The 27,565-nt window shown below is 36.2% G+C and overlaps 1 protein-coding gene across 4 annotated transcripts in view; it reads left to right on the top strand.

Annotated features, from left to right (window-relative positions):
• ADAM23 (ADAM metallopeptidase domain 23) overlaps window positions 1–27,565 on the top strand; it is a 154,229-nt gene that overhangs the window by 111,483 nt on the left and 15,181 nt on the right. For 2 of the 4 annotated variants that reach the window (XM_074340983.1, XM_019726901.2), the window contains exons 19-24: window positions 3,181–3,231; window positions 3,933–3,996; window positions 5,561–5,666; window positions 8,329–8,448; window positions 10,010–10,178; window positions 12,139–12,250. In XM_074340983.1, the coding sequence (XP_074197084.1) occupies window positions 3,181–3,231; window positions 3,933–3,996; window positions 5,561–5,666; window positions 8,329–8,448; window positions 10,010–10,178; window positions 12,139–12,250 (622 nt within the window). Of the gene's footprint in view, window positions 1–3,180; window positions 3,232–3,932; window positions 3,997–5,560; window positions 5,667–8,328; window positions 8,449–10,009; window positions 10,179–12,138; window positions 12,251–19,373; window positions 19,465–23,460; window positions 23,552–27,565 lie in introns of all 4 variants that reach the window. The other 2 variants (XM_019726899.2, XM_019726900.2) reach the window with 2 other exon arrangements.

Genomic DNA, 27,565 nt, shown 5'->3' on the forward strand with positions numbered 1-27,565 from the left:
ATTTCTGAAAGATGTGGGAAATGTTTCTTTGTTAGCACTATGAAACATGTCATCTAAATGGATAGTATAACAGTTTAAATAAGCCCATTTAAATGCTATTGCACTGTTGGAGCCAGCCTCCAGTGAACCTTCTTGTAAAGCATAAAACGGGCGTGGCATGACATTTAGAGACTGAATCCTGAGCTGTACTCACAGGAAGAATAAAATACACAGATTTATGGTTCTTCCATTTGCAATATCTCCAGAGAATCTAAGACATTCCATAATTTCCCTTATTAAACGTGTCAAAGATAAGCAACTGGCTTTTATTAGCTTAAACTAAAAGTAGATTGATTAGAAATCTTGCATGTAGCTATGACAGTTTACAGCAAGGGTTTTTGTTTTTTTCATTAGTAAAGAAATCTGTAAGTTTTTTTCTATTGAAACACCACAAAAGTCAAAGATGACAAATTAATTTTAGACCCTGACATGCCTATTCTGGTAGCAACAGTTCTTTGGCATTTTTGTTCAGTGTGGTTGTATTCATCTTGGAGTAAGTGAATAATTACTGTTAGTTGATTAGTAAGATAATGATTATGTTTTGAGTGGATTTAGATGCGTGAAAGAGGCCATAGGAGCTCTGTTTTTGTGCAGTTGGCCCCGTACACCAGGTTTCAGTGCTGATAATTACATCCTTTGAATAGTCATCATCAGGTTGAATGAAAAGCTGTGGTCAATAAAAGCTTATATGAGAGTTAGTTATTCTTTGGAAAGACATCGAACCAAAGCAATTTTTCTCAATATGCTCCTGAGTAAGTTACTACTTCTTAGCAATTCTAAATTGGTTCTGTTACCTTTCTATAATGAACTTGATAAACAGCTTGGTAGGTGCAGAATAGAATAACTTAATTGTATCTGTATGGGTCACTCATGTATTTTCTTAGCCAGCCTGTAGTATCTGAGCATCTTCCAATACTCAGTAATAATTGAGCCTGGTTTTGTTCTAGGTGCTAGGGAGGCACCAGGGAACAAAACACAAAACCCCTGTATGGAGATTTTCTGTACAGAGCTCATATTAGGATGGAACAATAGACCCATAAAAAAGTAAAATACAGTAAGTCCTCAGTTAATGTTGTCGATAGGTTCCCAGAAACTGTGACTTTAAGTTTAACAACATATAACAAAACCAGTTTTACCATAGGCTAATTGACATGAACAAGAGTTAAGTTCCTATGGCCTATTTCTTGTCACAAAAACATCACTGAACTTGTAAATAAAGACCCTAAACACTTCTAATATTAAACATTGAAATACATGTAAACTATATAGACATTTAGGAAAGATGAATAAAAGCAAGTAAGAGCATTTTTTCCCAACCCGCTTATTCCAGTTCAGCGTCACAGGTGACCAGAGCCTGTCCCAACCTGGTCATGCAAAGAGGGAATCCTTTCCTACAGGACACCCCTCCATCCAGGGCGCACTCACATCCACCTCCTACACTCACTAAGACTGGAACAATTAGACGTGCCAGTCAGCTCACGTGTACATCTTTGGGATGTGGGAAGAAACCAGAGTCCCCAGAGAAAAAAACCACACAGACATGGGGAGAACCTGCAAACTCCACACAGACAATGGCCCTTGCTGAAATCAGTTGTTGTTGTTTTTTTCTTTCTCATGAATGTTATAACAAAACAATGTTATTTGAGGCCCTGCTATATATGAATTGTTGGTTGTTGATAAGTGCTATGGAGAAGAAAAAAGAAAACCTGGGAACAGGGAACAGAGAAAAAGCATGCAGGAGTTACAGTTTTGAAGCACATGGTTAGAGAAGGCTTCGCTGAGATGCTGATATTGGAGCAAAGCCAAGAAGGTGAGAGAGCAAGCCATGCAGACATCTGGAGGGAAGATGGATGGAAGAGCCAGGACAAAGGCCATGGGGTGGCAGTATGCCTGGCACATTCACATAGAGTGAGACCAGTCAGGGCAGGGAGCAGGAACGAGGTCAGGGAGATGAAAGGGTTGGGGGCAGCAGTTCGTGTTGGACTTTGAAGGCCAGTGAGTAAACTGGGAAGCTACTGAGCAGAGGGGTGCCATGGTCTGGTTTACGTTCTTAAAGGAATACTCTGGTAGCTCCATCAACTATAAGGTGACTGGGGTGGAAGCAGGAGGATCGGGTGCATAACCAGGTGAGAGAGATGGTGATGGGTTGGACCAGTGGTAGCAGTGGAGATGGAGAAAAGTGGTCAGATAGTGATTATATTTTGAAGGTAGAGCTATCAGGGTTTTTTGACAGACTAGAAAGACAGTGTGGGAGAAACAGAGGATGATTCTGTGGTTTGTGGCCTGAATAATTGGAAGAGTGGAACCGTCTTAATGAGGAGGTGAAATGCAAGAGGGAGGCCCTGAGTGCATATTGCTGTTTCTTAGTCAGTTGCCATACCTGTGTTTTTCGTTTTACCTCTTTTCAAATTTGCTTTGAACATTGTAGCAGAGCCTTTGAGTAGAACTTTTTTTTTTTTAATAGCTCTCTTAAATGTGGTAATTGAAATGCACAGAGAGTAAACATTTTAACTTAATTTGTTAAGGGTAATTTTGGGGGAAAATGAAGTGTACTTTTAAACAATTATTTGGTAAATAAACCTGAAAAAAGAAATATCCATCACCTCAGGATTGTTCTAGTAACAAGTGTGTGGTTTGAGAGGTCGGAAATGTAATGGAGAATCACTGAGTCCAAAGCCAGGATATTTCTTCTTTTTAAGTAATATGCCCTATAGGTGAGCTCCGTGGGTGTCAAATATAGACTTGACATTTTTCTCAGAGCTAAGCTGGTCTTGTAAATTAGTTCCTGAACGTGTTTACTCACTCCTCCAGAGCAAGCTGATTCATTTCCTTCATTGTTCATTTTTTAATCCCTTCTACTTTTAACTCTAGTAAGCAAGTGAATGTAAGTTATTATTCTAGTCCACCTCATGGAAAACAGAAACATAAAAAGCACCCACTGCATGGACCTAATTTATTTGTTTTTACCAATAATAGGAGAATTAATTTAGATAACCTACTTAAGGAGTTACTCATGTTTTTCTCAACATTGCTAATTATATATTCACCACGCTTGCATTTTTTTTTTTGCATTTTTATGTATTGTGCACATACCTGAGGGTACTTATGCTGAACATTAACTAAAAAGATGATATTTTTCAGTGCCCACCAAATCTTCATAAGCAAGATGGATATGCATGCAATCAAAATCAGGTATGCTAGGCTATACATTTTAAATGTAATTTTAAAAGGATTAGTTTGTGGGGGTTTTTCTTTTGATTAAATGTAATTTTGAAGGGAAATCGCAATTCAGAATGACAGTAAATTATTGCAGTGATCTTCTAATTCAGAGTTGCTTCACGTCAGACCAAATATTAAATATATTGTATTTAACGGGTGGTAAACTGTTCAGATTGAGGACAAGGCAACAGCCTACTGGCTGAAGAATTAGGAATCTAATTTATTGAGTTGTTCCTATCTTTCAATATCAGTCCGTTTATTATGGAAATATATGAAAATCTGTTATAACGAGTTTCTCCCCCCCCCCCCCCGAATCCATGTTATAACCTAACCATTCACATACAAAAGAAGCAAAGAATCATTTTGGTATCACCCAAAGAAATATACCAATTTTTGTTTACCATAAAATTTAAATTGTCTGATGATTTGTTTGGATTTAAAGAGCTGTACTATGAGGTCTGTTCTGAGTTTTAGATTTTAACTGTTATTCTCATGCTTCTTTTAAGATGTTTGTGATTCTTATTTTTACTGTGCAAATTATTAGAGTATGGGATGAAAAAAAAACAAACCCAAAAACTTTATCTAAACAAAGAAAAGGAGACCTTGCAGTAAAAATATGGTGGGAAGTGAAACTGGCTCCATGTGCGTCATGACACGTGTGTTCCTGTCCTCAGGGCCGCTGCTACAATGGGGAGTGCAAGACCCGGGATAACCAGTGTCAGTACATCTGGGGAACAAGTAGGTTGCGTTTTCCTGCTAGATGGTTCAACACTGGTTTCTCTTCATATTGTTCTTCTCTGCCAGTCTTGCTGAAAGAAAAGTACAGCGTGGAGCGATTTTTTTTCTTTTCTTTTTTTTTAATTCAGAAGAGGGTGAGATAACGAGAACTGTGACTATTAGTCACCCAACCACAGGTAACAACTACTGAAGCTGGGGACTTGTTATCAGAACCGAACAGTGTCCTCTGGTGCTTATGGCTGTCAGAAAAGGGGTGTTACATCCACTTGCAAAGATTGGATTGAGTGTAGCGGTCGTGTTCATTATCCAGCCACTTGGTGTAATTTACTTTGTGTCTTGGATTTAACATTTGCCCCGCAAGTTAGCTTTCTGTTCTTTAACCCCAGGAAAGTACCAGCCCTTATTTTTTAAATTCTGTAATTTACTATCCTCAGTTTGAAGTGAAGAAATACAGGTACTTCCCGAAGTGCAGAGAGAGATAGATTCGGGTACATGGTTATGATTCTCAGTATGTTCCCTAAATTTTTTTTTTAATGTATTTTTTTAAGAGACATTTATTTTTTATTTTTTATTGGGGAATATTGGGGAACAGTGTGTTTCTCCAGGGCCCATCAGCTTCAAGTCATTGTCCTTCAATCTAGTTGTGGAGGGTGCAGCTCAGCTCCAAGTCTAGTCACTGTTTTCAGTCTTAGTTGCAGGGGGCACAGCTCACTGGCCCATGTGAGAATTGAACCGGCAACCCTGTTGTTCAGTGCCGTGCTCTAACCCACTGAGCCATCCGGCCGCCTCCCTCAAATGTTAATGCACGTGTTATTTTCCTGACATTTACAGTGCCTCGCCAGTGAACTTCAGCTCTTGAGGGCCAGACCAGAAGAGAGAAATGGGTCTGCCTTGCTGCCTGGGCCTTGGTCACCCCCAAAGGAAGAGAAAGCACACAATAGGAGAATAGAGCCCCTGCACAAGCGATTTTTCAGTGTTTGATAAATATCATGTAACTGAAGATTTACTTTTGGTGCTTCAGTTTTGGCAGAGTAAAGATAATAGAGACATACTTGTCTTTTAAGAGGTTTAAATATCAAAACCTATGTGCCAACATAAAATCTTAATTGACTAAAACTTTATGGTATCTCTTAATATTAAATAAAACAGGACTAAGAATGTTTATTAGTTTTCTATGTGTCACTTCACTAATTTCTGCTGATGATCATTCCTACTTCACACCTTTAAACCCACCAACAAGAATTGGGAATACATCTGTTTCTCAAGTTAGTAAAAGCAGTGGTGTGTTGGAGCTGTCTTGTATTAGCTTGCGAGAGCCAACTGTTAAATCTTCCGGAATTTTAGAAGCCAGTTGACATTACATTGATACTTTGAAATTAGTCATGTAGTACCCCATGGAAATTTACATAATGGTATTTACACCATGGAAATTGGTAAATGCTGCAAATTGGGATTTTATTTTATTTTTGGAGAAACTAGTTGTTAAATGTTTACCAGTGCACTACTGGTTATGGATAACAAAGAGAACTGAAATAGATTTTCTTCTCTTGCTCGTCTTCAAAAGAGGCTTCAGGGTCTGACAAGTTCTGTTATGAAAAGCTGAATACAGAAGGCACGGAGAAGGGAAACTGTGGCAAGGATGGAGACCGGTGGATCCAGTGCAGCAAACAGTGAGTGGTCAGCTTGGAGCCTAATGAATGGACTTGGAAGCCCTGATTCAAATGTGAAATGGGCATAAAATACATGTTACCAATTTTTTAATAAATGTGTAGCTATTTCAAATTTTACAGTATGCATGTAGAAAATAAATTAGTGTATCTAGAGGCAAATGACCATGGACTAAACTTTGTCTATGGCACAGACTCACACCATTTCTGTAAAATTCAGAAAATTTCTCACATGCTATATTTTACTTGATGCTTGTTTTGAAGAGATACTTTGCCAAGGTATTACAAATTAATATTAGGTTTTAATTTTCTATTGTTGCTAGAAGATATGGACTATACATGTACTAGTATATACAGAGTTCTATAAGCTAAATAGGGACCATTCAAAGTGACATTACGTATATTTTTGATAATTTTACAAGTGCAGCACCATTTGATTTAATTCAACATCTAATATCTATAACGGCAATTTATTTTTCTCTCTATAAAGCATCTAGTTAGAACATATGGGAGGCATCTTTACGAAGGAAATGAGATATTTTCAGAGCTCATCGGTGACATTTTGAGGACAGTTAAAATTGTGATTTAATGATTCATTAAAGTTAACTCAATGACTTGGATCTATGGGACCATTAAGTTACAGACCAAAGCTCTGTTTTCCCTCCATAGTAATGAGGACTCTTCTCCCAATTTTGAAGCAGAGCAAGGATTTAAGGGAAGTTTTAATTTCTCTAGTTAATGGTTTCTATATTGCACTTTATGAAGCTTTGCAGTTCTGTCTAGGCTTTGATGATGAGTGGCAACAAATCATTAGGGGACCACCATAATTTCTTTAAAATTAACCCAAAATAGAGCACAGAGTTTCTCACCTGATGTCTCATGAATGACGTTCCAGGTGTTCTGCAGTGTTCAGTCCTTGAGGTGCCAGGGAATAGGAGAAGATGGGTCCTACATTTGTCAAAAGTCCATGGGATCAGAGGCCTCTGGGTTTGGTTAGGTTCATTCATTAACTCCTAGACAAATCTGATTATTTTTCTGTGTCTCTTGTGACGTCAAAAAGTTTGGGAGGCATTTCATCAGATCATTGTAAAAGATAGCTTTTGAATGTTTGGTAATAGAACATACAACAACCAACAAGATAAAGAAAATCAATGTGTGTTCTCTGAAGCTTTAAAAAATTAGTGAAATATAATATATAAACAGAAAAGTGAATAATACACAAGCATACATTTTACCAAATAATTATGAAGTGAACTTCCATGTAACTTCTACCTGCATCAAGAAATAGAACATTGAGGTATCTCAGAAAATTATGCTCCCCCGTCATAGTGCCCCCATCTCTCTCCTGGAGGTGCTGTCATTTGGTCAGTCACTTTCTTGCTTTTCTTTAGCTTTACTGCCTAACTTTTCATCTCTAGATGACATATTTTGCCAAAAGTTTTGGTAACTTTATATAAAAGGAATCATACTTCCTATATTATTTTGTATTTTGCTTCTCATTGTAAGAGTCTTCTAGGATGTGGGCAACTGTCCATTTTTCTGTTCATTTGTTTTACTTTCATTCCCATTCCCATACCACGATTTGTTTCTTCATTCTATGTTGATTGACATTTAGATTGTCTCCATGTGTTGGCCATTAGGAACAATACTGCTGTCAACATTCTTTACACGTAACTTAGTGCACATTTGGACGTTTTTCTAAAGCCTGTACCTAGAAGAAAAAATGCTAAGTCATAGGTGATGTATATTTTTGGTGCTACCAGATGACGTCACACTGTTTTTTCAAAATGGTTGTATTAGTAAACCCTACCAGCAGTACTATGTATATGAGAATTTTGTTGTACTATATTCTCACCAATGCTTGGTGTTATCAGACTTTTCACTTTTTCTTTTCTGGTGGGTGTGAACTGGTATATTAATGTGGTTTTAATACGCACTTCCCTGATTAAAAATGAAATTTAGTACATTGTCATGCTTTTATTGGACATGGATTTCCTTTTTTGTGATGTGCCACTTCAATTCACTGCCCATTTTTTTTAAGAGTTTGTTCTTTACTTCACAAAGAGGCTGAAGATGCCCTTATGGTGGATGAGTCATGTAACAGCGTCACCGAGGACCCAGATGATTTCTGCCCCTTTGCTCTGTAATCCTTCGCATATTGAGTTTTTATCCTTATGCTGTGAACTCACAGTTGCACCATAGATGCAAAGGTTCCATATTCAAACGCAGGAAGCAGGGGTAGGAGCAAAGCGTCTTCTCCCTGTCAGACTAACCTTTTATCCAGAAAGCAGAATTCTCCCCACCAACTTCCTAGCTGGCTTTTTCTCACTTCTGAACGCCCAGAGGCCACTTTTAGCTCCAGGAAGATGAGCAGGAGGGATGGCTAGGAAAGTGGATGGTACGGAATGGAAGTTCATGGCTAACTTTGACACCAGTCATGACCATCTTTCAGTGCTGGGCAGTGGGCTATGCCAAACAAAAATGTGATCCTGTTAGTAAAGAAGGAGGGGATCATAGCCAACCAATAATATCTGGACAAACGTATTTGTTTACAAAGAAAGAGACTATTGAATATATATGGACTGAATAGTTTTGAATAGTGGTTTTTTTGAGCTTAATTCCTCCTGTCTTGTTCTATTTTTTTTTTTTTTTTTAACATGTTTAGTGATGTGTTCTGTGGATTTTTACTCTGTACCAATCTTACTCGGGCTCCACGTATTGGTCAACTTCAGGGTGAGATCATCCCAACTTCCTTCTACCATCAAGGCCGAGTGATTGACTGCAGGTAACATTAATGTTGAAAAACCTAATGAATCATGAGAATCACAAATTTAGAAAAATCAAGGGAGTTTTTTTCTATTTCTCACAAGAGGAATGCTGAGATTTTATTATCACCTTTCATGTTGAGTCACTTAATAAACAAAGTTGTATTTTTGAACAAATGCAAAGTGTATTTGTTCAAAAATTGTACCAGTTGTTAGTAGTGAGGCATTCTTTGTAATTATAGTTTTAAGAGTAGAATTATGTTATCTGTTTTGACCCATGATTAAAGCTTTGAGCATTGGAATATGTCACTATTTGAACACTGTGTGTTTTATTTTTTGTGACAAAAAAAATGTTTAAGCTTTACTTCATGTAGCATGTATCTAGTTTAGAAGATGGTTTAATAAATATCCAATCACATATAGAAAATATTTATTAAAATGTTATTTATAGCTGTAGGCAAACATTTGAAATCCAATTATTGGTGAGTACTGGGGGCAGAAAGTATGAGGCTTATTTTTTAAGCCAGGGAGTCATACTATGTTCCAAATAATCATTGTTCCCTTTAAGTCATAAGTCTAAGATGCTATACTCTCATTCAAATGGTACCGTAGTTGATCAAAACACTTTTGTAATTCCCCCTACAGAATTGCCTTCAGCATCTTCAATCTTTTATCCTTAGTATTTCCCAAGTAGCAAACCTTCATCTTATGTGAGTGAATGTAAGATTTGGAAACATCCAAAAGTAATTTTCAACAAAATTTAGTAAATGGATTGGGTAACCAAATTGGATAATGCTGGCTTGGTGAAATGATTGCTGTTTATCTAAATGGTTCTAAAGGCAATTCTAACAGGGGCTTAGACAATAAGATCCTTCCTGGGATAAATTTATAGTCTTCAAATATAGTTTGATGGACACAAGCTTCCTTTGAATATGTAAGTTGTCACATGTCATTAGATATAACAGTCTGGTTAGGTTAAATTGTTGTATTCTAAACTGGAGTATTTGTAAAATTTTCAGCAAGATACTCTATTAGTAATTATAGTATTGATTATTATACAAGTTCAAGTTGTTCCTAACTTTGAAATTTTAGGAGTAAATATCCATAAAGAAGAACCACTTAATTTTTTAAATCATGAATAATCCAATCCTCTAAAGTAATAATAATAATTTATTTGTTCTTTTTGCTCAACATCTGCCTTTTTGTACCATGACACACCTGAAAGCCTTGGAGAGCTATGATAAAATTGCTTCTCTTGTTCTTGTACAAACATCTCTCCCTAGTCTTAATGTTGGTCTTGACAACAAGTGAAGATTTAGAATACGCTTTGTGCAGATGACATTTTTTTTCCTGATGACGTGCGGTGTAATAACGTCAAGGAAAGGTAGTTTCTTTTATCATGCTCTTTTCTTAAGGGGAGGTGGGGAAAAGGGGGAAAGGAAGAGAAAAGTGGAGAGATGCTAGGAGAAATCCATGTCCCTAGCAGCCTCTTCAGTGTCATGAAGAGCAAGGCTCATTCAGGTTGACATTTTATTTCTAAGTGTGGTGCTAATGATTGTATGAATATGTTTCTCCTTTTAGTGGTGCTCATGTGGTTTTAGATGATGACACAGATGTGGGCTATGTGGAAGATGGGACGCCATGTGGCCCATCTATGATGTGTTTAGATCGGAAGTGCCTACAGATTCAGGCCCTCAATATGAGCAGCTGCCCACTCGATTCCAAGGGTAAAGTCTGTTCAGGCCATGGGGTAAGTAGGCATCCATGTTTCAGTTCAAAGCGTCCTCCATAGTCCTCAAAGTTCACAGTGGTGAGACTTCCAGTTCAGCTGCCAATATCTGGGCACTGACTATGATAATTTTCTTAGTAGTCTTACCTGCCAACAATAACATCCATAGGTATTGATATGGTGTATTTTTGTTGTTTCTTTTATCACTGGGTGTTTGTATTCACCACATTCTCTAGATATAGCTTGATGTCTAAGGAGTTGGAAAAAAATTGATATGATGCCTGAAGGAACTGTGTAGACGCACTGTGATTACTTTGTAGCGTTCAAAATAACTTACACCCTCTCAGTAATTCCCTTTCAGCTACTCAGCATGCATACTGAGTTCTGTGTACAAGATCACATCGGACTGGAAGTTGGATCAGTGATACCATTCACATGCTTAAAGTTCTGTGGTGATGCTTGCATCATTGCCAGCCATAGAAAAGATACTCCCTTTTCCTACATATATCTTTAATTCTGTGAAAAAAGTGTTTGGGCAGACATTTCCTGGCAAACCTAGGCTTAAAATCTCAAAAGAAATCTTAATAAGTATTTAAATTGGGCTTAGTAAAGGAAAGATATTTCAAAATTTGTACAGACAGACCTCAGAAATGGATAAAAGAAACATGAGGAAACTGAGAGCAAAGATGCTGGAATGAAGGTAAAAATACCCCCAAATATAGGTAGCTAAGCAGGTGATATGGGATAGAACAAGGTATAAAGGCGTAAGAAGTGTATGTGCAATGACTGTATTATAGTTCCAGGTTTGGTTGAATCATAGGCTCGCAAGGGAGGCTGTAAACCCTAATGAGCAAGAGCATGGATTTAGGCTATAAAGAATCCTGAGTTTGAATCCTGGCTCTGCTTCTTGCTATCCCACTGACTGGGCAAGTCAGTTAACCTCTCTCATCCATCACGGTGCTAGTGGAAGGATAAATGAGATGCTATACCTAAAACACTTAGTTTAGCATAGGTACTTAGCACAGCGTAAATGTTCAGTAATTGCTATGCTAAAATAAAAGCACTGGGCAGAAACTTGCCGTTATGCTTTATAAACATTATAAAACTTAATACACAAAAGGGCCCTTGATACTCTACTATCCCTCTCACTTTTTTCTTGTTAAAAAAGGTCAAATACAGTCTTGTTAATCGTAATCAAAGTATTATAACATTTCAGCTTAAAAAGCTTCTTATACCAATAAGCTTCAGTCAATTTTATTATCTCTAATAATCTGCCCCTGAATGTATTTCACAGGCAGCGAAAGGTTTAAACTACTTTGTCTCTAGTTTGCCGATGGTTATTTATTTCATCTAAATTACAAATCCATTACAGCATGCTGCTGGGTCTCCAGAGGAAGAGAGAGGAGACAGAGATCACTCTAGTAGGGTCTTCAGGCTGGCTGACTGAGAGAAGAGATACCATGGCAGGGAGGGGAAGTGGGAGGGGTGCTTTTTTGGTAGGGAAAGTACCACCAAATGAATTTGGTGTTGAGCATGGAGAGGTAATGAGCAATGCATTGGTGATGTATGTCTCCTGATCTTTAATCTCTGACAGTGCCTCTTGAACCTAATATCTATGAATTCCTTGAATTAAGCATATATGTTTCTAAAGTATGCTCCTAGAAACAAGTACTTCAGAAAAAAACTGCATTGTCAGACGTTTGTGTACATAAATAATATCAACATGAATAATTAACATTTAATTTTAAAATGTCTTCCTTTTAACCTTTATTTTTTTTTATAATTAACTGAAAAAACACCATTTGATTTTGACCCATACGTGACTTCCCCTTGTCTAGTACTCAGAACTGTGGAAGAGTTTTAAAAAATTCCACATTGTTTTTAAAGTTGTTTGCCTGGCCCCATGTCTCTTTTACATTTATCACCAGTATTCTACAAAGTGCAGTGAACATGTTCCGTCTCTGTTCTTTGTTCTTCACAGGTGTGTAGCAATGAAGCCACCTGCATTTGCGATTCCACCTGGGCTGGGACAGACTGCAGTATCCGGGATCCAGTTAAGAACCGTCAGCCCCCCAAGGATGAAGGACCCAAGGGTTTGTGTGATTTCAGTTTCAATTCCTAGTATATTGAATTTATTGGTACTCTTCCAATGGCACCAATATGACAACTTAACAGATTGAAAGGAGACACAGAGGACTATCTCTTTTTGCCATTAAAATGTATTAATTCATGTTACTGTAGAATTAACGATTCTAGTATATCATATTGAAAAAAATGTTTGAATTACTCCTTAGTCTAGAACTGAGATTAAGAAGAAGTAAGTGTACCAATTTGCTTTCTTCCAGTTTTTTTTCTTTCCTTTAAACTTCATTCTTTTTTCATAATCACAAGTGTTAATCATTTTATCGTTTGTCTAAACTTTGTCAGTTTTCTAATAGATAAATCTTTTCGGCTGACATGAGACTCTGATCATTCCTCAATTCTTGAAAAGTGAAATACATGGAAGTTAGAGTCTTCCATATTGTGTTTTTTAATACACTTTTGGTTAGGAAGTAGTTGGATTTTTTCACAAAACTTTGTTTAAAGAAAACATGAAAGATCTGGACCTGTGGTATAATTAGCCATTAGAAGCAAAGAAACTAGAATTTTAGAATTAGAAGGCATCTCAGTGGCCAACTATACTGCTGCCCTCATTTTGCAGATGAGAATGCCCAGGCCCTGAGGTCAAGTGACATCCTCTAGTTACCTGGGTAACCAGTGGCAGGGCTGGGAACAGGACCCCAGTGCTGGCTCCTTCTCTTCTGTTACATAACGCTGTAATGTAGTCTATGTCATCGTGAAAATAGTAATCACTTTGTTATTATTCTCCCCATTTCCAACCCCCGATATGATTTTTAAAGATCAAGAAAAGTCATTCATTGCAATAGGCTTACGGTAGCACCTATAGCATTTGTCTGTACTTGAGAAACCAGGAGTCACCAGAACAAATGGTGGATTCCAATGACACTGTACCTCAGGTTCTTCTTTCTCATGGTACTGCTAACAGTATTTTATAAATAACTATTGTGCTTTTTTCCTGGAGGTAGGAAAAATAACATATAGAAATAGTGCCATTTTGGTCTCCTCAGTTTTGGATGAAAGCTCATTTAAACTCTCTGAACTTCAGTATTGTCCCTATGGGAACATATGACTTCAAAAGCCTATGGAACTCTATAGTCCTCAATTCCTGAAGAGATTGAGGCTGATTCGCGTGCATGCTTAGTGTTCAGTAATAGCGGGTGTGTTAAAACCCTTCATACTTTTGCTTGATATGTCCATGATATTAACATTCTATAAGAATTATAATCACACCCTCAGTCCATTTCTGTCCTCCTATTTCTAAAAAAGGAACCAATTCCACTGTTACATGTAGTCTTTTGATACTTTAAAACTGGAACAAAAAAAGGCTTGGATCCACCTTCAGAAGTTAGATTGAGAGAAGATTTAGGTTCTGACAAGAGAAGCAGAAGTTCCTTTTTTCCAGATTTTCTCTCTGTGACGTATCTGTGAACCTCGTAAAGACCTAGATGTTATTTCCTCAAGGGGTGTATGAAGATACATGAACAGATGAGCAGAAATAAATGGGCTTAGACTCTGCCTTGTTTCATTAGCTACAGTAAGGGACTATTAATTGTCTGACTCTATCTATTCCTCATTCCTACACCCACCCAGGCCTAGAAAACTTACTTGGAGGCATGAACAGCTATATTCTAGAGAAGAAGATATTCACAGCTATCTTTTTTTGTTGTTGTTTGTTTTGCTTTCTCCCTATTTCATATGGTACTATCCTACATTATTTTTAAAGATAGCCTTTTTAATCCTTCAAGTAGTACATGTTTATTGTAGGAAATTCTGAAGTACAGAAAAGATTAAAAAGAAAATAAAAATCACCCTTAATCCCACAACTCAGAGGTGGTCAATATACACATTCTGGTATATTTCATTCCTGTTGTATTTTTTCCCCATTCTTAATGAAGACACTGGAGGCATTAGAGTAAGGGTAACCATTGGTTCAAAAATTGTTAAAATCCTCATGATCTTTAATAATCTTGATTAAAATTTTAAAAGCCATAAATTGATATTAGCAAAGAGCAGTTCTTATTGTTAATTATTAGATTTCCAGAAAAGTCAAGAAATTTTAGCATAACTCAATAATAGCTTTATCTTTATTTATTTATATCTTTTCAGTCTCTATAGAAAAATCTGTTAACATACTAGTAAAATGAGAAACAACAGAAATCAAAGCTTTAATACTGTGTTGTAAGTTTTATGACTTTATTTTTGATACTCTGGTTAAAAGAAGATGATGAGAGAGAAACTATTTTTATAGTTTTTATACAGATAGCAAATTTTTATTGACTATTTACTATTCAAAAGCACATTCTTGGCACATAGTAGGCACTCAATAAATATTATATCCTTTCCCTTTGGGAATATGTAAAGGAAATGAAATGCTTCATATTAGTGCTGATTTTCGGTTTACCACTATTCATATATTGTATTACCTTGCTGAAGAGGACAAGGTAATGAACTCAAGATATCGAAACAATTGGTACTTTCTTGATTGTGAGTTCAGCAGCTGTGTGAGGAGCCAAGGGTTTTCTCTGTAACTGCGTGCATGTATTCTTTCTCACGGTCAGATTGGTTTGATTGGCACTTGCCTTACTGAGCCCAGTGTTTGGGCCTCCCCAAATGCTTGCAATATATAATGAGCAACACCCACAATGATCTGACCTGTCAATTCCATAGGTGAAGGTTTTGCTATGTAGATACAGTGAGAGGGTATTAAGAAATACTTAGTTTTACTGAATTTCATTGTTTTCTTGCTTTGGAGAAAAGAAATTCTAGAAGCAAAATGAAACTATTGCCTTTTTTTTTTTTTTTTTTCCAAATGATGAACATGGGTGTAAGAGATAAGTTGTTTGGAGCAAGACCAAAATAGTAAAAATAAAGGTGAATTCTGTGAATATTTCATTGATTTGGGGATGTCAGAAATGAACCAATATGTTTTGGGTATTTCTTTCATTTTAATTATAAATTCCCAGAAGAATGAAAATTCGAGCTCTCCATCTGGGTAAGAACTAAAAACACACATGAAAAGTATTGCCATTGAAGTCACCCTGCATTAGCTAAAGCTGTTCACTTTTGACCCACTTGTTTAAAGCATGCAAGATTATTTGTTCCACCTTCTCAAATCGTAATTATCAAAGGGCAAGAAATAGGATTTCAAAGCAAAAACAGTGTGAACAAGGATTTTTTATAAAAGATTTTCTATTACATATTACTTTATTTTTTTCACCTTGTCGTTTATTTACATACGAAGACTCTTCTGGCCCCTTTTCTCCCAATTTATTTCCACTGAACTCGCTGAAAGAAATTTTTTGGTTTGTTCTGCCATGGTAGGGTATATTTGAACTCTGTTTAAGAGACCTAGAATTCCCACCTGTTGTGGAGGCAGCCATGTCAAGTAGCCATAATTTTTGTCAGTTGGTAGGCATCTTTGCATGATGCTTATTAGGGAATACACAGGACCTTTTCTCATTGGATGGCTTATATTACCCACAGGAGGGAAGAGAAGATACTGGAACATCAAATGTTTCCATTGATATGGAAAGGCAGAAGAGCTTTTCTGGGAAGTTTTGCTCAGACCCTTTTATTATGACCATAGTCACCAAATCAGAGATAGAAAGGCCTTAATGGCAATTCAGTCCAGACCCGTTTTACAAATGAGAAAACTGACTTAATTATCAGGATTAACAGATAGGGGCAGAGACAAGAATAAAACGTAGATAACCTGATCTTGAGCCCTATTGCACGCTGCCCCATTTAAAGCTGAGTACATAATATTTTGGTAAGCTGGTTCTTATAGCACAATAATAAGTACAGGGGGTGTAACAATAACCAAGTAATGATTAAGCTTATTATCTGATTCATTACTTGTCAAAGGAAGTGTTATATTATTAGCATTTAGTTTTTTGAAAACAAGAATTTCTAAGTCTTAGTACCTTAAAGAACATTATTTAGTGTTTATGTTTACCTTTTGCATATATCTTTTTAAAAGATGACTTCCTTTGTGAGTGTACAAATCTGTGATTTTGTAGTTCAGATGATTAGATATGGTACGTTATGATTATTATATGATTATGCTCATTTATAATTATTTCTCACAGGTATTTTTCTCACTAACAATAGCTTTATCAATAACTTAGGAATTTACCAAGTTTTAAAATTTTTCAATAATTGAGTTTATTTTGTTTGGATTTAGAAAAATGCCATGATATTTTCATAGGCAGCTAAACTGACTGAAATAATATTCTCATATGAAATAATTCATTTTTTATTCTTTTAGATATTTGTCCCAATGTATCCCAAAATTAACTTCATTTTTAAAATTATTTGAGGGAAAAGGGTAGGGAGATATGAGTGTATGTCTGACATATTGAAATATGGAGCTAGATAAAATATGTGTTTGTCATGCCAATATTATACTTTATAGTATAAAGAGTATATTTAGTATTTATTTCTCATCTTAAATTTTAGTAAAATAATAAATCCCTGCAAAAAGAACTTTAATCCACAGAATACAAATGATGGCTTTGATGCCTACCATCTTTGAAGTATTAGGGATGTAGGATTTAGCCCCTTTGGCTCATTGGGATCACATGAACTACATAATGCACCTTTCTGTTTCAGAAACTCTCCAAAAGTAAGGAAAAAAAGACAAAAAAACAACCACTCAGTTTCAAAAAACATAATTTCAACATGTCTGAAGCATGACTTGTCTGGGAGGATTCTACATATAAAATAGAAATTCTTAAGAAAATGAGAAAATTCAAGAGTTTATATCTTGATATTATATACTTAATCAAAAATTCTACCTTTTAGCACATCTGAACCTCAATAGCAGGGACCAAGACTAAACATAATAATAATAAACCAGCAAACAACAGAAATAAACAAGGAAACAAAAATGAAAACGTATTGCTAGATAATAGTTTCCACATTCAAGTTATAGTGACAGGTAAGTGTGTCAGAGAATTAGGGAGCAAAGTTAAATTCCTGGTATGAGGACTGTGTTATTAGTTAAAATCTTTAAGAGTACCATCTTCAGATTGGGTGGGATAAAAAGAAAAATAGGATACATTGTCATGTGCCCAGATAGTTCCTGGAACAGAAAAAGGCATTTAGTAGGTAATGAATGAATGAGTGAATGAATGAACAAATACAGTCATATCATAAATGAATTAGTACAGAAGTAAAACTAGAGCGGAGGCCCCCAGGAGTGCAAGGAATTTTTTCTAATGAGATGATAAATTCTTTGTAACTGTGAAGAGCAGCTGAGGCCTCAATTTGCAAATGTCCTTTGTAAAATTCCACCCACGAGTGAGCCACGCAATTTACGTCAGTTTGAAAACAGATTGAGTCACTATTTACTAGAAGAGATAACCTTGTTAATATCCTGATAAAGAATCAAGTGGCTTTTACATATATTTTCAGTATACTGGAATTTAAAGTAGTGGGAGGGACAGAGAACAAGGAAGGAGAGGATACTTTTGAAAAAGCTATTTTCCCACTTTTATTTTGCATTGGTGTTAACAGTACCTATTTATCAGTGAAGGATTTGGAGATAATTATTCTTGCTCAGTGGAGATTACAGGATATATCTGTTTGTGTACTGCATACTTATTTGAAGCATCTGTAGAAATGTCTTGTCCCTCTGGTTGTGTTTCTAATACCTACATGATGGATTACCAAATTCTCTTGATTCCGCAGTGAGAAATTACATCCTTAGCCTTTTTACATAGTTATTTTCATTCATCATTCATACAGTTCCTATAATTTTATAAAAATTAACAAATTTTCATTCAGTATCGCATTTTACAGGAGTGCGTGTGTTTCCTGTAATTTAGCATATATGGCTTATATAAAAATTGAAGAGGTAATAGAACTCGTGTATTTTGGCTCTGAGAGCCAATGCCTAAAAAATTTTTTTTTAAATAGTATGTCCTGGTTAATTTAGTGTTTGGAAAACAATGACTTTCTAAGGTCATAAAAAAAAAAGATGCATTATATTTGGAATACCTTTTATCCCAGTGTTTTCCTCTATAGTTTGGAAATCTGAGCTATAGTTTATGTTACTTTGAATTCTCATGTATTGTCATATTTGGAAAACATTACCACCACCTTACATGTTGGTCTTTTCTTCTTTCCCCTCAACACTCTCAGTAGCCTTTGTCTGTTTTCTGTTGTGTCCCCCATCTATTTTTGCTTTTAAGGACAACTCAAGTTATCCTTAGTTAATGATAAAACGAGACTCGCTCACTCTTTACTTGCCCTGTGATAAAATGAAATAATTGTACAGTTGCTCACCTGAGTTAGAAACCTAAGGTTTTCTCTTCTTTGGGAGAATATTTAGCTAAAAAGTCAATGAGCCCAATGTTAAGCCTTAAGAAATTGTGACTTCTAGTCGTGGTTCGTTGTGTTGTTTCACTGTGTCGCACAGCACACAATCTGTGAATTCAGCCTTGTTGAAGCCAATCTCTGTGTTCATTGATAAAATAATATGAAGCCAGTACTTTTGATTCACAGAAATGTGAGAGAAAGTGCATATATATCCACACGCTTGTACACAGACACACTCAACCCTAAATAAATGCAGTTATTTGAAATACGCCTTTTCAGATAAAGTAACTTTCCCGTTAAAAATGCATTTAATTTTAAAGATACTCTCTTTAAATTTGTAAGGATTTTCCCCAAAGTTGAATATGTTCTGAATTTTAAAAAGATGTAGCTTCCTAGGCTACAGCTTGAGAATTTTACAGCTTGAGAATTTTTTTTAAAGTATACTAATGGCTTATTACTTTGGTAATTAAAATATAGATTTGCAGTTATGCAATTTCATTTTAATTTCACCTCACTCCTTACCATACCTCAAATTGGATTATTTATGTTTAAAAGTATAAGATATTATGTTTTTAGGTAGGGTTTGTGGAGTTTGCAGGTAAATTCAAAACTACCCTTGAACATTTTCAGTGTGTATGTAGATGTTAATTTCAAATTATTAATATTTAACTGACTTTCAAAGCATTTCCTGGAGAGATTATTTTGTATGTTAGTGAAATCAGTGTGTAATTAACTTCCTTTGTTAAAAGCATCTTCGTTTTTCCCTCCACACAGTGAACATGGCCACGAGCAGGCTAATAGGTGCTGTGGCAGGCACCATTCTGGCCCTGGGGGTGATTTTTGGAGGCACAGGGTGGGGAATAGAGTAAGCATCTTTGTGAGTTTCTGAGTGTTTCTGTTTGGTTCCTGGTGTGTGAGCTGACCCTTAGTTCCTGACTCCCCACGTGTTGTCTCATTGCTGTGTTTCCCGTAGTAGTGCAACTTGTGGTGTGATTTGGATATGTTTGTGTCGTGTGGTTTTCTTGTGCAGTGGAGAACCTTCTCCTGTCTGGAACAATGTGGGGCATAAATAATATTGGGGTGCTTATGATGTCTTCACAATTAAGCAATGGTCCCAAAAGCTTCCATTGCTCCTTCACTTATAAAAGTAATTTTAAGATAGACGCCTTTTTTTTTTTTACTATTTATTGGCAAAAACGCTTTTATATGAGTGTTTTATTAAGATTCTTATAACAAATTTAATTATCACCAGTCAAATAGGTATACAACTAGGAATTATTATACAACTAGGAATTATTAACACATGTAGTTCCTTTTAAAGATAATCTGAATGACAGCCACTGATATCTTCTCCATTTTTTGAGAGTGATATAGGGGGCTTCAGCTTTATTAAAAAAAAAAAAAAGATATTTAGGATACTGCCTTTATTTTTTCTTATAAGATAGGTTAATAATTCAAATTCGAAGTTTATATTTGGGAACAAGCAGCATTAAGAATGAAAAGATATTTAATCCAAACCTCCAAAATCTTAAGTGAACAGTTGCAAATTATCTGGTGGGTTTGTCTTAAAAGTAGTCAGTATATAAATATATATGTGCCACTTGCCCTCACAGAAATACAGCTCTCCTGGTCCCTTTATTTAGGTTGCTCTGTACTTGATTCACATCCTTAGAATAGCTGTCAGTTCTCTGTGGGATATTGCGTTCATGAGATTGCGTATCTGTAGACTAAAAGATAATGATTTTTTAAAAAAACTGTATTTGACTCTCTAATTACAGAGAGAGCATTTGCAAATAACAGAAATACTCCTTTTCACATGTTGTCTTTGCTGCTCACCGTGGTGGTGGTAACACTTCGCAGCAGCCCAGGAATGAATTATTAGTATCTTAAGGAATTAGATACCCTCTATTCAACCACCCCAAACCACAGGCATGTTGATAACATCACAGTTGCACCCCACAGATGCTGTTCTTATCTACTGGGTCTGGGAAATACAGCATTAAGGGGGGGAGCACGTCAGTGGCTTCACACTTTGTGTTGAAGATGACCTCAACCTTCTCTCGCCTGGATTGCAGGGCTTTCAGTAGACTTGGATCTTCTAACACATCCCATCAGTATGGACTGTGAAGCTCGTTGACACAGGGGAAGCTAGAAATCCTGGAAAAGATCATGTTGTTTCTGAATAGAAAATAAAGTATATAACAGAAATAAAATATTTAGAGAAAACAAGAACTTTGTCCCATAAAATTTCACCTTAGGTCTGTGGACTGGATTATATACAGAAGTAACATTCCTTTTCCAGGGGAAATTATACTCATATATTTATGTGAAATTCCTCTGTGGAAGAAAGGTAGTTTTTAAAAAATCATCCCAATTCCATTTTAAAATATATATATAATTTATTCACTGTGGTAGGCTACAATGTACTAACTGAAGGGATGAATTTTAATAATTTTCCCTTTGAGTCTTAGAGCTAGGCAAAATCCAAGACCTTTGTTGTAAAGCATAGTTCTTGTTACCAGCATTCATTTCATCCATCCCTTCCAGTGTTGTTGGTTTGTGGCCATTTCTGGTTGTGACAGGTAAGTCTGTATAAGTGTATATATTTTTTCTAAAGTAGATGTTATTATTATTGGCTGATATGCTGTTTTTTGTCTATTAGTTTACTGATGTTTTTCCCTTCAAATTCTAAATTTTGCCATAATTGTGAAGAATAAATACAGTTAAAGAAAAATAAAGTCCACATAGTACAATATAGTTTTAACACTTCCTAGTTTAACTGATAGTGCAATGTTCATTTCGTCACTAAGGAGTCCATGGACAGAGAGGTTTTGTTCTGTTTATTTTGTTTTGCTTTTATTTCTACTCCTTAACTTATACTTGTAAATTAGGAATCATTTCTGATGGATTATGTATTGATTGTAATTCCAACCTATTTTCTGAGATAGTAATGTGCAAATCATATCGAAAGCATAGATTATGTTCATGGTGATATCAATATTTTTAAATGTTTCTTTCAAAATTTGCTTCCCTGTTAAACTCTGGGGAGGAAATTCGTGTAAATGGAATAATGTTTTATTAGTGCAGGGATTAGCAAAGTTTCCATAAAAGGCCAGATGGTAAATAGTTTGGGCATTGCAGGTGACAGGGCTGTCTGTCACAACTTTGCAATTCTGCTGTCTTCGCATGAAATCAGCCATAAACAGTATGTAGATGAATGAACGTGGCTGTGTTCTTTGAAAAAACACTCAGCAGGGCCAGATTTGGCCTGTTGGCTATAGTTTTCGGACGGTCAATGTAGAGCATAAACTTCAGTCAGACAGATCTCTGTTCAGATCTTGCCTCCATCACTTATTAATTTCTGGAAGCCTCTGTTTCTTCATCTATTAAACAGGGATAGTCATAGTCAAATGAAATAATACTTGTCAAGCGCTTAGAACTGCACCTGGCACATAGTGGAGGTCAACATATAGTAGCTAACCTGTTTTTATTTTCTCATTATTAGTAGTATTATTTTTATCAGTGTATCTCTAAGGGCCACTGAGATCTGTGGGACCTCAGTGGTTAGTCTTAAGAGTGTGTCACCAGCCCAGGAGCCTGAAGAGACCACATCCCCGAGACTCCCAGGATAGCTGTCCTCCACCTTTCCGCTCACACCCACAGGCGCTGGGTGGTCTCTGAATAAAAACATGCCGCACACAATTTCAGTGCTGCTAAAAGTGGCATCCATTTATGTACACAGTTGAGGGCACTGATGTGAGCAGAAAAGAGAATTTTCTTACACAGCTGTGAATGTATACACAAACGTGAGGATTTTAGGAGAACTACCAAAACTGGCCTTGTGGCTTCTGGAACAGGGACATGAAGTTAGGACCGAAGGTATTGTACTGTTAGGGAGCACTGTACTTGCTTATAGGATCCTGCAGAATGTGATATTTGAAATAATTCTTGTCCTAAAGTTTATGTTGTGTACATTTAAAAATAATGATCCAAGGTGTTTTCCATGTGAGTGGAGAGCACGCACTGTACTATTTATCAACTCTTACGCAAACAATTGATAGAAACCCCATTTTGTATTTTTTTCTTGCTGTCCTTCCTGCTCCCCTCCTCCCCCCTTTTTAAAATATCTCCAAACCTCAAACTTCAAATGGGAACTTGAAAGACAGTCTCAATCTATCCTAAGGAATCTTTCTTCCATTTCCTCCAAAATTACCGAAATGAGTTTTACGCTTCCTTTAGCTCTTGCCTTTGCAACCCCATGTTGCTATTGAAACACTGTATGGGTCTGTACAGTAAAGAAATATAACTTTGAGCACAAGCTTCAAAGTCAGATTTCTATTGGTAACCTCCTTCTGGCTTGTGAATTTTAGCTGTCTCCCAGTGGGGGCTAAAAAATTTAGCATTCAGACAACTTTGTGTACTGCTTGAAAGAACACTTTAGTGGAGTATTTTTCCCTTTTTTCATGCCCTCTTTTGCCAGTCAGATTGAGCTAATTCTAATGCAGTCGTGTTCTTTATGTGCTCTTTTACTTGTTTGACTCATGGTACTGGGAAAGGGGAGGAGAAGAAAGACGGGCAATGACAGCAATTGGGCATATTTGCTTCAAATTCTGTGAAAGGTGAATTTAATAGAACTTAATTGCCAATGGTGCAGAAGCTTTCAATTTAAAGGCATTCAAATCCAAACAGTAGCTATCCATAACATTGAAAGTGCAATTAGGTTAAGTAATAAAGACGTCTTACGTGTTTAGCAACTTTTTATGCAGGGTATTTACTTCCAGAAACCGCTTAACTGCCTTTCCCTTGTGGTAACGAAAGTGGTTGGCTCATATGACTTTCTTCCCACGATCCTTTGTCACAGGTCCTAGTGCCACCAATCTGATAATAGGCTCCATCGCTGGTGCCATCCTGGTAGCAGCTATTGTCCTTGGGGGCACAGGATGGGGATTTAAGTAAGCGACGCCGCATGTCTTCTTCTCAGTGGCTCTGGCACTTCTCTTTTCTGCTTACATAACCAAGTTTTGAGTTCCTGCTACAAGTTTTAAGAGTAAAACTGCTAAAAATAAACATTTTTATTCAGAATGGGTCAGAAAAGAAGAAACATGGAAACTCAAATGTCATCTTCAGGCAAGTGGGAAAACATGAAATGTAGAAGGGATTCACATGCACCATTTTAAGGAGAACAAAACAGAAGTTCTTTAATGAAAGGTATTCCATCTTTTAGGAGCCAGCATTCTGGGATACATTTATTTATATACAGATAATCGAGGAAACTCTGTAGTTGGAAAGAGTGGATATAAATTCCTTGTATCTGTTATAACTGGTTTATGTGCCATTGACATTTTGAAATTTTCACAACCTAAGTAACCATTTGTTCATTATTTTTCACGTATAACATATCATATATAGCTTTGTGATTTGAAAAGCTTCATTATTTTATAAAAACAGACTTTAAGAAATATTTTCATTAATTCCCTAACCAACTGAATTACTTTCATATTGGAATTTGAAATCTGTGGCTTTGTGATACTTAATATTCTCTAATTAACTGCTAATATTGACATAACTGGTAGGCCTGGTGTGTTTTCATAGTAACCTTTTAGTTTGGATTATATGTTGATCACCGAACTAAGTTTGTTTAAATAGACATGCCAGATCATCACAAATAATCCTTAATTATGATCAAAATTTTTAAACCTAATTTTATCCAGTTTGGATGTTTCCATACCTCAGGTTCATTGGATAAATGCTTTTTATGGCTTTTCATGCTGCAGTGACTTGATTTTTATGATTTGTAAATAAGACCTCCTTTGCCAAATATTCCTTGTGATAAATTAAATTTCAACCATATCTGTAGAAACAAATTGAAGTGGGAAATAAGACCATTATCTAAGTTCAAACCCACTTGGCCTCCTCCATCTGGTTACTCAGAAAGTTTTTGACCTGAGTTGTCTGAATAATTGCCTTAATTATGAAGTTTAGTCTATTTTATATTTGGAATCTTGAATTCAGTATATTTAAACCAGGTAAAATGTTATTATTAGAAAACTAATTGTGAAAGAAAAACCAAAAGATGATTTAAATAAATTTAACATTTTCTGCTAATTTTGTTATATTAAGATTTAATGAGTAAGCCTACAAGTTTTGGAGTGGTTTCAACTTGGAAAGTTGTCATCAAATACTACTTTTCTACAGAAATGTTTATAAACTTGAACTCATTTAGTGAAACAGTAGTTTTAGCATCAGTGTGTTTTCAAATACACAAACACAAAATGGGCAACTTACATTTGAATTTCTCGTCATAATGTTAACAAGTCATTGCCCATATGATGAGTAACTCATGTGGCACCTAATAAAATGGAACTATTTTTGTTTGGACTGGCCTGATTCAAACAAAAATGTTCTTAGTGCTTCATTACCGCAAACAAGCCATTGCGTATTATGGTAGTTCCTTGATCTGTTATTATTTTATAGTAAGCCCCCTTGAACTTTTTCATAAATATGCCTCAAGGAAAAGAAATTTGGCTCATGCCCAGCCTCGTGCCTCTTTGGTATTAGGAAGCCTCCGTTTTAAAGGTTTGGAAAACAGTCTACTGCACATCTTTGCCACCCAGCCACATGCAATGCCAACTTTTCTATTTCAACATTTGGAGACAAGAGTACTACTCGGTAGCAGGACCTCAAAACAGCGGCCTGGCCTAGCTCACAGCTTGAATTGCATGTTTCTTTGGGGAAGAATGGACAAGCCTTTGTCACTGTGTATATAAGTGGATTAGGCCCTGTACAGATTACTTCTATCTGAGAGAGGTCTAATCATCAAAAGAACAGGCATAAAAAAGTGGGGAGGGGGATGGAGATGGACACTTAATGAGGTGAGAAACAGCATCCGCTGAGCACCCAGTGCGGATTGCTGCAGGGCATGTGTGCTGCTAAGTCAGTGCCCCTTCCTATGCCCTGTGACCCTAAGAAATAAAAACATTGCAGAAAGGCAGGCAGCCACGTGAAGTAAATATTTTTATGCCCTGAAACAAGCAAAAAAAAAAAAAAAGTGAAGAAGTGAAATAACTTTAAGCGCTTAAATTTGGAGACACTGCTGCTCTTGTGCTGACTCTTGGTTGCTACAGGAAGATCTGCATTTGCTTTAGATTTGAATAGTAGCTGTGTGGTTTATAGTAGTAAATGTTAAGTAATGGCTTCTACTTTGCAATAAAAGACTTTGGGTGCAGACTGATACGGTTTAGGTTTTCCCACTACTTGGGCAATTTTGGAAATGATTAATCTAGAAATGATTTGGAAGTATAATTATTTGCTTGCTAGTCGAACTGAAAGCCTTTGAGTTTCTCATTGAGTTCAAGGTGAATACAAAATAGGTTCCTTTAGAATCAGAAGTTGAAAACAGTTTGTAAAAATGATTGCTCTCACTTCCTTTTTTGGAAATCTCACCTGAAACCAGGTTTTTATTACTAGTAGAGACATTAGCAAAGTAGCTGGAAGAATTTGAGGACACGTATACTTTTAGATTAAAGGAAAAATGTATTAACTGCTCAGGGGAAGTATTGGTCTTTCCTAATGTCAAATTTCTTTAAGGGTAATACTTTGAGTAATTTACCTGTGGAAGAAGTATCATACCATACGTGATCTGGTCAAGTATAAATGAAAAATATAGCTATGCTTTGACCCCTAACATTGTCTGCCATTCTTTATAGATTTTTTAAAGCTGCATCTCCTCTGAAATAGGTGGTAAAAGGATGAGTGTGTGTGAGTGAGTGTGCATATGTGAATGTATGCACCTTTGTGTGTGTGTAAAATGATAATAAAGGTTTATTAAGATTATTGTGATAAAAATAATATAAACTTAGATATTTTTTAGCAGAATAGTACAGTCTGAAAGCTTTGCTTAATGCAAATGAGACTTTTGTGTAAAAGTTGTAGAATTCCTGAAAAGAAAAAAAAATATTTGGTATGTTGTTTTATTTAACATATTCTGATGTATTGGGTAATGTGGTAGATACACTTTAGTAACTTCAGTTAATCCCATACTCCAAAAGTACAAAGATGCTAAGGGAAGATTTAGCCTATGGGTTCCCAGTCTTTAATGTCTTAGGATTTTTCTCTGAGAAATATTGTGGAAAATGAACACAGGCTATTGACATACCAATTTGTCCAACTTTTCCCCCATCTGCATTTATTTACGCTCACCTCATGCTCCTTTTCCTCTCCATCACCTATACACACAGAATAAAGCTATGAACTGTGGTACAGAGGATTGCAAACCTCTGTCCTGGTTGACTCATGGGGACTCAGAGCCTCTATCCAACGTTGAATAATAATGCTACTTGATTAGATCATTCGAGCTGTTGCTTTTACTAGACATTGGAAAAAATCGTATAGATGAAGGATCGTTTTAGTAGCATCTTCCCTAAAACAGGAAAGATGACAAGTAGATGAAAAGAGAATTCCAAATCTCCGTATCAAAATGAACAGAATTACCGTTATTACTTTGGACATGATTTTTTATCTGACATTCCTTAACTTTGAATACAGGAAATTAGATGTGAGCAATATAATAATTTACGTGCACATAAAGTATCTGAACATCATAGGTGGTGGTGATAGAAAGAGAAATTCTAGGGGGGAAAAAAACTTGAAGGTAGTAGTGACATAGTTTGTTCACAATTCAAATCACAAGACTTCGGGATGAGTATTGAGCTCTTCCAACCACATTACAATGTCTCAGTCTGTGGGACCTACCCACCATGTCCCCCTGTCCCACTAGTTGCTCCCTCTGTGGGGTTCAATGGCCTGGCAGAGCTGTTCTTGACATTAGAGGTGTTGATGTAGTACACTTGTAATTATCATATGTGATTTCTTCTCTGGGAGGACTTACTTGGGTCATGCGTTCTTACTGAGTCTCACTGTGACTGTCAGCATTTCTGTTTAGCCCACGTTCCGTTTCATTGGCCACG

The sequence above is a fragment of the Rhinolophus sinicus genome, linkage group LG01 (genome assembly GCF_036562045.2).
Source record: "Rhinolophus sinicus isolate RSC01 linkage group LG01, ASM3656204v1, whole genome shotgun sequence".
Classification (NCBI taxonomy): domain Eukaryota; kingdom Metazoa; phylum Chordata; class Mammalia; order Chiroptera; family Rhinolophidae; genus Rhinolophus; species Rhinolophus sinicus.